This window comes from Podarcis muralis, chromosome 4, assembly GCF_964188315.1.
Source record: "Podarcis muralis chromosome 4, rPodMur119.hap1.1, whole genome shotgun sequence".
Classification (NCBI taxonomy): domain Eukaryota; kingdom Metazoa; phylum Chordata; class Lepidosauria; order Squamata; family Lacertidae; genus Podarcis; species Podarcis muralis.
In genome coordinates, this window is record NC_135658.1 from 63,899,961 (window position 1) to 63,910,380 (window position 10,420).

The 10,420-nt window shown below is 39.7% G+C and overlaps 1 protein-coding gene across 4 annotated transcripts in view; it reads right to left on the reverse strand.

Moving 5' to 3' along the window:
• POLA1 (DNA polymerase alpha 1, catalytic subunit) overlaps positions 1-10,420 on the reverse strand; it is a 178,593-nt gene that overhangs the window by 38,867 nt on the left and 129,306 nt on the right. For 3 of the 4 annotated variants that reach the window (XM_077927407.1, XM_028727457.2, XM_028727458.2), the window contains one exon: positions 8,772-8,865. The exons of the other annotated variant lie outside the window; for it this stretch is intronic. In XM_077927407.1, coding sequence (XP_077783533.1) covers positions 8,772-8,865 — 94 coding nt within the window. The remainder of the gene's footprint in view (positions 1-8,771; positions 8,866-10,420) is intronic. 4 annotated transcript variants of the gene reach the window in all.

The window sequence follows — 10,420 nt, forward strand, 5'->3', positions numbered from 1 at the left end:
GTAAGGGACATAAATGAACACTTTAGATTATATAGGTAGTACATAGCTGTGGAATATATATATATACTTTTTGTTAATTAGGTATCCAATAGTAACAAATTATGCACCTATTACAGATGACCTTTGGAGTCACTCAAGGTACAGTCACAATCATGCATTAAAATCTGCTTTTCACTGTAATGTGTGAATGTATGAAATTAAATGAGGCTTGCAATGTAATCAGTGTGGTTGGCTGCCTTAATATATTCCATTTCAATTTCAAATCACCACAAGCCAAGAGTGATGAATCTAATTTGATCCGTTGCTCACAAAACCAGTGAAAAGAGTTGTTAGAAGCCTTATCAACAACTGGCACCATGGCCACATTTCAAAAGTGGTTAATATTATTTTATTATTATGTTCCAATATCAATGGAAGTCTTAAAATATTCAAACCCAAGAAAAATAAAATTCCACAGTGTTAGAAAGGCACACAATATTAATCTAGCAAAAACTATAAGCTTTAATTAAAATCCACAGAACCCAGTAACTTCAGAGTAAAACCTATAATATTGATAAACAGTAGGAAGTAGTTAGTCCCAAGAATAGCATCCTAGTATAACTGTGCATATGGAAACTCATTACTTATCAAAATGTATTCATCATATCACCAGTATCTTCTATTAATATCATTATTATTGTTTGATAGCATCTAGTGATGTCCCTCTGCTGACGGAGGGATTCAGCAATGGCTGCTGGCAATGGAAAGGGGAGGGTGGGGATTTTTTCCAATTCCACACAACTATTATGCTGCACCACTTCCCATGCTGTTTTGAAGGGTCTCCTAACTCTTTGGAGACGATTGGGAGGCAGTGCTACAGGGAGGAGGGGGAATCAGAAAAAATGACTTATTCTCCATTCCACTAGCAACATCCTCTGAATCAAAGTGCTTTCTGACAGGAAAGGAGCACTACTGGATACAACCCGTATTAATTCACCCTATTGGATTCAGTAAATTAATTGATTTATCTATAACTCAAATGTGCATATGGGCAAAATAAATATTTCTGAAGAAGCATAGTTTTGTTTTTAGATGGCGCGTACAATGGCTGAGTTCACACATAAGGCCAAGCCACCATTTGTTTGACTGTGGTTTAAAACCATGCGTTGCTTTTGGCTTACAAAGCTTGCTTTCGCTATGGCTCGTTGTTACCTACAAATGCCAAATCCTGATTTGATCCTGATTTGGTTTGGCACCTTGCCTGAGTCATTCACAAGGTCGCAGAGATGAAGGGCAAGAGGGGCCAGAAAATTACAAAAACTGCCCAGGCAGAGTGAGAGCTTACCTTGTGCCCTGTTTGTCCCAGGCACACACCTGCACTTGTAATGCTCCATGTCTGAGCGCCCCCCTTTTTTTGCTCTGGAGCTTTCCCTGCAAACAGCTACTTGGGTTTTCCACGGACTGCCACTTGTTCTAATTCTGCTTTAAAGAGCAGGTTTTGTTGGGGAAGACTCCAGGGCAAAAAGGGGGCGGGCATTCAGACACGGAACTTTGGAGCGCAGTCCGAGCCTGGAAAGCACGGATAAGTCCTGGCTCTTGCTAGTGCTTTTTGGGAAGTAACCTTCCCTGCTCATTCTTCCCGGCAATAGACTCCTTTCCCCAACAAACTTCTTCCTGGCAAGGCCTTCCTCTAAAGCAAACCCACCTAGCCTTACTGCTGCTCTGCAAGGAGAGAGAAATGTAAAGGGACTGTTGACTAATTCACTAACATATATCCAAGGGAGTATGTTGAAAACACAACTTAACACATGAACAAAAGCTCAGATAAAATAATATCTCCCCTCAGGCTCTGAATGATTTGCTTTTTAAAGGCCTCAAGGAAAATGAGGGACTCAGGATGCATTGCAGAAGCAAAAACTGGAAAGCAGTGAACAACTGGATTTGTTGGTGCATCTCTCACAAACTTCCACCAACAAGAACCCGCTCATTCTACAATCTGCATACAGGAGGCTAAGTGAGAGATTTCAGGTGCATTGCACAGCAGCTAGCAGGAGGGAGAAGCAGATCAGAATGGAGCTCAGGGAAGTTCAATTAACTGACCTGCAAAAGGTGGCGGCGGCCAGGATAGAGTGTGTGTTGGAACACACTGGGGAGCTCTGACAGGCAGGGCACTGCCACACTTTGCCCAAACTATGGAGCCTCTTACGGGTAAAGTTTCTCTGAGAAGAAGCCAAAGAACACTGACCTTTCTATTTCACACTTTAGGTTTCCCTCCCCTCTCAGCACCATCGCAGGGGAATTGTCTATTGCCGGGAGAAAGGGAGGGAACATGGTTTGGTTCTCATGTGCAGAGAGCAGCTGAAAATCTCTAAGTAGAGTCCCATGCCCTGCATATGCAGTGGGCCAATGTCAACTGAGCAGGTGATGTGCCGAGACCATGCCTGTACAGGAGCACTGCAAGGGCATTCAGGGCATCAGATGAAGAATGGCAGAGGAGACAACAAAGGTGTGGTTTATTTCGTTATCTGTGGAGGTTGATCCTGGCTTCTTCAAGAGGCCATGGTTAAAATATATTTTAGCATAATGTTAAGTGTGAAAGTAGGGATGCGGGTGGCGCTGTGGGTTAAACCACAGAGCCTAGAACTTGCCGATCAGAAGGTCGGTGGTTCGAATCCCCGTGACAGGGTGAGCTCCTGTTGCTCGGTCCCAGCTCCTGCAAACCTAGCAGTTCGAAAGCACGTCAAAGTGCAAGTAGATAAATAGGTACCGCTCCAGCGGGAAGGTAAACGGCGTTTCCGCACGCTGCTCTGGTTCGTCAGTCTTTTACCTATCCAGATTATTTTTCTTTACTTTTTAAAGTAAAGTAAGACATATGTGCACATATGCACCCGCATCAAAAAGCAAAACCATGCACAAGTCCAATCAAGAACAACAATCCACACACAATTTAAGTTCTTCTATTTGTAGAACAGTCCCTCCCCTAAACTTCCTATAACTAATATAGAGAGGAAATAGTTCCTACGGGGATTCAAATGAAATATTTCAACTCTAATGTACTTGTTACTATTTCTGTTACTAATCCAACCCCATAGTTATAGCCCACTCACAGCAATAAAAACATGAAGCAGCCACATAAATAGCTCAGTATTTTAATTCCAAGTTCATAATATCTGACACTAATAGGATTATTTGTTTTTATCTTGTAAATAAAATAGCTCAGTCTGTCACTCACTTCCTTGTATTCTTTTTTGTCTTGCTGCATACATCTTTTGTAAAATGAAAATGTCTGTTTTAAGTGGAAATATTACGGTACATAACATTTTCATGTCAAAATAACTGCATTCTTAGATTTTGTGTTAAATAATTTAAGACAGGAAAATATTTTGATACACATTTGACAGTTATAATCCTAGCAAGATCAACATCTTCATAGGTTAAAAATAAGGTGAAAATAAAGAATGCAAGGTAACTGGACACGCTACTCTCACTAGATTTTTATTCTGAAAACCTGGGCGCAAACTGAATTCAATGAAAGCAGCAAGATGCATTGCTGAAAGCTGATGAATTCAGTGAATTTAAGAGACCAGCTTTGACACTTTTAGTAAAGGTCTCTCTATAAAAAAGGTAAATGAGTTTATTCTAGTTTTTTACCAGTATCATAGGACATTCATGTAAATGTGTAATAGGCAACCTTTGATTAAATGGTGGGAAAAGAAGAGCAGGATGCTCACTTTATTACTCTAGTTTATACTTTAAATTTTTTTACACAACAACAACTTGGTAAGCGTATTTGGGACATAATTCTCAAAGTTCAAATCAAGTGTTACCCATTTTAAAATAAGGGAGGGAAACAGACAGATGTGAAACAGGCATATTAAATGGAGCATATTACAAAGACAAAAATGACATATCAATTTTGCTTTACATTTTTTCTAGACTATAAGGCACAACATTATTTTATTCTCTGCCACAGGTTGTAGTCAGAAGAGGTGCATCTTTCAGTGTTATGAGGCACACTGTGGCCTCTTCTCAAAAGCACATCAATCTGGCATGGAGAAGGAGCCCGTGAGTAATCAAATCTGACACCAGCCAGCTGCGATGGTACAATTCCCACAATGCAATTCAGAACTGGGTATTGCACCACAGGAATCATAACATGAGCGATGTCCAGCAGCAGTCCAAGCCAAGCAACTGATTGGCTTCCAACAGTGCCAGTGCCTTACATACTTATTGAATAGGAGGGTGTGAATGGTGAATACAGACTTGCTTGCGCCTGCACCACTAGGGAATCTGGTCACTCGCTGTATCCTGAGGGTCCACGCAAGCCTGGGGATTGGCCTTGAGTGCTTCATAAACAAGTTGTGATGTGCTCTTTGGATCCTAATATCCAGGTAAAAGAATGCTGGATAAAGGGAGTCCCACTTTGCAGAACACGTTGACACAGAGTTTTCATTTTGGAATGCTTGTACAGTGGTACCTCGGGTTAAGTACTTAATTCGTTCCGGAGGTCCATTCTTAACCTGAAGCACCACTTTAGCTAATGGGGCCTCCAGCTGCCGCCGTGCCACTGGAGCATAATTTCTGTTCTCATCCTGAAGCAAAGTTCTTAACCCGAGGTACTATTTTTGGGTTAGCGGAGTCTGTAACCTGAAGCGTATGTAACCCAAGGTACCACTGTACTTAATACAAAAAGGAGCGTCTCCACCCCCATCGTTCTACCCGGACACTGAGGTCCAGCTCCGAGGGCCTTCTGGCGGTTCCCTCACTGCGAGAAGCCAAGTTACAGGGAACCAGGCAGAGGGCCTTCTCGGTAGTGGCACCTTCCCTGTGGAACACCCTCCCACCAGATGTCAAAGAGAACAACAACTACCAGGTTTTTAGAAGACATCTGAAGGCAGCCCTGTTTCGGGAAGCTTTTAATGTTTGATGTATTATAGTATTTTAATATTCTTTTGGAAGCTACCCAGAGTGGCTGGGGAGGCCCAGCCAGATGGGCGGGGTATAAATAATAAATTATTATTATTATAAAAAAAAACCCTTATATAATCTCTGTCATGAGGTTCCCACCATTCAACTCTACCTATTTTAAGACTGCTCCCTCCTACTGACCAAACATTCCAGCCAGATTCTCCAGTGCTTCAGTTTGAATTAAACTTGATTTAAACTGTTGTGATCTGTCCTGGGACCTTAAGAAGGATGGATAAGAATTTAAACAACAATAGCAGCAGCAGCAGCAGCAGCAGTTCAGAGCGATAAGTAGTTTACATTGCTGTCATGAAAGGTGGCTTAATTTTTATTTCTATATTTGTAAGTAGCAATGTTAGCTATTAGTGAAAAAATAGCAACAGAGCACCCATATAAAGGATTATTGTACTTTAATGTATTGCTTATTAACATGACACTGGGCTTTCCCATATGAAAAGTGCCAAGAAGAGAATCCAGCTAACAACAACCCATGAGTCTCAAGAGATTATAGTATAAAGCATTCTTTGGATAAATCAAGGCTAATGATTGCTCATAAAAATGATGGCAACTACAATTCATATACCAGCTTTAATTTTAGTGTTGGCCTTGTTTGTCTTCATGTTATTAGGTCATGAAAGAGGTATGGAAGCCAACTCAGAGAATCCACACTTGAGTTAGGCTTGAAACCTAGAACTCCCAAATCCAAATGTAATTGCTGACCACCTGACCACCCCACTTCTCAGTGCTCTGTTTAATTTTAACTCCAAATTATTTATGCTTCACGTATCAGGAACGGCTGGCATTGTACCACAGAGCTGCCTTCCTGACAGTGGTGTTGCTGCTGCTTAGCTGGGTAGTGGCTGGACTGCCTAGTGGGGCAGGAAGAAAGACTGACTCCACTATTGTGCCCATGCAGTCCCAATCTCTCTGCCACCACCCCTACCCCTGCGCCATCTCCGAATGCCAGTGGCGTAACAGCAGCCCTGTGGCACTGCCCCTCTGGACCAGACACTCCTGTTTAGTACGTTGCTAGTTATTAAAATTTTTGTGGAAGCAACTAATGCCTTGACCTTCTAAGAGATAACAGTAGCAAGCAACAAAACACACATAAGCTCCAGGAAAATTCATAAGAAAACTGTAAAGCAAAGCAAAAGAACTTTATCATACTTTCATAATTCATTGAATGCAGATGTCGGCAATATCTTTAACCATTTGCTGGCTTCAAAAGATGGAGGCCAGGAATTAAATTAAGATGTCAGCTGTTAGTAAAGAAAATACGGTAGTAGTTCACCAATTGGTCTTTTAAATGATCTCCAGTTCATAAAATAAGATTTTAGAATTTTTTTACTAGATAATTATACTTCCTGATTTTGTAATTAGTGGAACTACATGTAATTACATAATAATTATGATGGTAATTACGTAATTAAGATGTATAATTATGTAGTAAAAAACATTATGGAAATAAAAACTATCAACTGTATAACCACAATACATCTACAAAAAAATTCTCTCCCATTGCTTTAAAACTCTATTTTCCCACGAAAAAAATCAGTGATTAGTCTATATCAACTACCTGATGGCAAAATAAAGCAAAATCTTACAGATATTAAGATACTGAATTATCCTCTTAAGACTTAATTATACCAATTTAGTAACAATCAAATGTATATATTTTGCTCAAAATCATTGTAAATTCACTAAAATCCAAATGAAGCAAATTAAACAAAGCCACAGTGAAATCAACATTGTAGATTTTAATATTTCTTAAATACTGATGTTCGGAATACATCAGAAAATATATGACGTATGCCCAAGAAACAGTTCTCTAAGGGACTGGTTTATGTTTGATTCGTATTACAGAAACTTTATTCCATTCCGAAAGCATTGCATATGCTGTGCGTTAGTGTCTAGCAAATGTATCCTGTTAGTTAGGCACAATTTCAAATTGGGCCTGAATCTGCCTACTTTTCCAGGAATATTTAACTTGAGTATATGGCATTCTTTTAGTTATCAGCAAGCCAATGAACCTTGGGAAGGGATTCTGCAGCGAGTTATTCATCTCTAGATTGACTGGACATGAAAAATAACCATAATGAGCAGTTTTACTAGTTGATGTTTGAGAGGTTGCCTTCAAAGCTACTTCAATTATCAACTTGATGATATAAATACCACCTTGCTATCTATATGCCAATTCAGCACACCCTTCCAAAGTACATGCAAATTCTTCTGCTATCTCTTGCACCCAAATGTACTGGTAGTTTAAGTGTGGGAACTCCATTTTCGCTTATGGAAACACCCTGTTCTAATGAAGCATTTCATTCTTAAGTTTCTTTCGAGACACAGCTGCAGCATTCTGCATATACTTTTCTGAGTAATTGTCACCTGCTAACAGAGACACACTGAAGACCCACCCATTACTAGCTCTGAGAAATACTGCCACTATGAAAAGTCTGCTTCTAAAGCTTTCTAGCAATTCATCCATAAAAAAATCACTTTCAATTGATATTTGGTACACCACAGAGGGAACACAGAGGGGGAAAACGATGTTTAAATTACAGGATACAAGCAAATATTCAAAGTTAGATTTTGTGTTTTGCATGTAGGTCATACAGCCTAACTTTCATTTTTCTAAATGCAATTTTACAGTTTATTCATCCAGAAAGTAAACTGGGCATGTTTAGTATTTTTTTATGAAGGTGGGAGTGTAAAATGCTGCTGTAACTGTGTAAAAGTATTTACTTAGTATGCATTTAGTTTGGTTTATAAATCTGGTGTATAAAAATAAATAGCATGAAGATATTAATAAGTACTGAAATGCACTCTCAAGGTACAGACAATGCTTTTAATATCTGACATTGTTTCAATCAGAACATATCTCAATATAACCTAACCTTTCATTTTTACTTCAGGCACTATTCTGATACCTTTAGGAACTTCGCATTTCAATGTCAGAAAGCTCTGCAATTAAGGTGTTCTATATCTACTGCTGGGTTAGCAGACTTTAAATGAAAAGGAATGGAAAAATGCAAGACTCAATAGAAAGTCAAACATGTACAGAAATTATTACTTCTGATCTGTTCTTCAAGATATCATTCTTTCCTGGCTTCTGTTGAGGTTAAGCTGCAGAGTTCCTGTCTATTGTTCGAAACAGAGCCTGATACTCTTAAGTAGATATGTTGTCACCCTTTCTTACCAGGCAGGCCAGTGTGATGCCTTTTCAGAAAGTGCAAAGAAGTAAGTTACTCTTTAAAGAGCTTTCCCACCTTTTTCTAAATGTCTGTCAGGATAGATGTAAGAACTACTTAAACAAACAGGCAAACGAAAATACTAGAGAATACCAAAAGTTTGAATAATTGGGGCTAAAACAAACACGGGTTTTGGTCCATTTATGCTCTACTCCTTGTCACTCTAACCCAAAGCTTTCTCTAGCCTTCTCATTGCCTGCAAGCATCTGTCACTAGGCCCTATGTCAGATCCCATCAGTCCCTGCTCTCCCACAATTAGACTGACCCGCCACTGCCCTCGCAGTAGGAGTAATGCTCAACAGAAGATTACCACCAGCACCCCCAACCAGTTAAATGAGTTTAAAACACTCCTTCCTTAAACACTGTTTTTTTCAGCAGAGTGAGGGGTATACTGTGGATTATTAGGAAATGCAGGTACCTTCTTAAATGGGGAATTCCTAAATTCAAGCAGTCAACTAACTTGTGTAAATGATGAGAGCAGAATTATGCAGACTGGAGCAGCACAACATAGCAGAATAGCCTTTTATGATGCAAACTTCCGCTTTAAACTCACAAGGTAATTACAGTGTTTGAACATACCTTTCTCTTGATCAGTAAGTTTTTCCATTGCATAGTCCATATCAAAAATGTACCGGTAAAAGCACAGCTGGGTGTACAGGGCCTTGTCAGAGTACTGTAATGTAAAAAGAACATAAATGAAAATGCACCAGGGAAAAAAGCTAATGCCAGAAAAAGCATGATCAGTTGCAACTTTCATACACAAGCTATGCTGATTTGCTGTTATGCATTGGATTTAAACTTGTTTGGTGTTAGGCAAGTTTTTAACTTTTGTTAAGTTGCCTTGGGAACCAACTAATGTGGAGACAAAAAAAAACCCCAACCCCTCTAAAAAACCTATGCAGCTAACTTGTTGTCCTATATGTTGCTAATACGGGTAAGTTCTGATTTAATTAACATAAGATGTACGAATGTGCAAAACATATTACTATCAGCAATTCAATGCAATTGTTTTATCTTCTGAGAATTTGCTATTTGTATTAGTTCTTTACTCTAAATGCAATTAATAAGTCTGTAATGGTAAGTCTTTGTGAATAATCAGATTCAACACCATGTCTCCAATGTTAGCTAGTGCCAAGTGATTTATAAGAAGCCTACAAGACACTGGGTACATTATGGAGTTATTTGTGCAAAACTTTATAATTTAGAGATACTATGTAGATGTAGCTGAAGGATCTGACCACAGTTAACCAACCATTCAGAGCAGTGTGCCACAGGCCATTTACCGTTTCATATGTTGCTCTGCATTAATGTCACCTAAAGTGGCTCAAATGAAGCCTGTTCCTTTCCACCAGTGAGTGGCCAGGCTGTGGATGTGGTGGTAGCTCAGCAGCTCTACAGAGCCATGGCATTGACAGTGAGCATAGGATTGCCCCACCAGTTGCTTGGGATTACGGATGTATCAGGGTCACTGAGATAGACAGCTCTTCCCACTTCCCATTCCAAGGCATATGACTCTCTGAAGTCTCACAGTAGAGTTTTCTAGTAGTTTGACTGAAAAGATCAAGATATTGTGATATCTTGATCTTTTCAGTCAAAAGATCTGAACTCTATCCGCTGGACTCTATCCCCATATCAGCATGCATAGGCTTGCTTAACAAGAAATTAGGTTTATTATTTTGCATGCACAAGATGGCATTGCTTTTCCGACAATAGTGCTTCACCTTAATACTTGCCCTAGAGGATATAGGTAGGTGGTTCATTGCTTATTTGGTTACAGATCCACAACAAGCAGGCTTTATTCCTGGGTTAGAAATTGCAATTGTGCAGCAAATAGCAGAAATTGCAAATAGTGCTGCATGTCTTTTAGTTTTAACTTTTCAACTTATAGGTGGAAGACACTTCACAACAGCGTAATTTATTATTATTAACTAGTGGGGTTTGGGGGGGGCAGACATTATTAGATTGACCCATCTACAGTGGTACCTCAGGTTAAGTACTTAATTCATTCCAGAGGTCCGTTCTTAACCTGAAACTGTTCTTAACCTGAAGCACCACTTTAGCTAATGGGGCCTCCTGCTGCTGCTGCGCCGCCGGAGCACAATTTCTGTTCTCATCCTGAAGCAAAGTTCTTAACCCGAGGTACTATTTCTGGGTTAGCGGAGTCTGTAACCTGAAGCGTATGTAACCTGAAGCGTATGTAACCCGAGGTACCACTGTAATAACGTTAC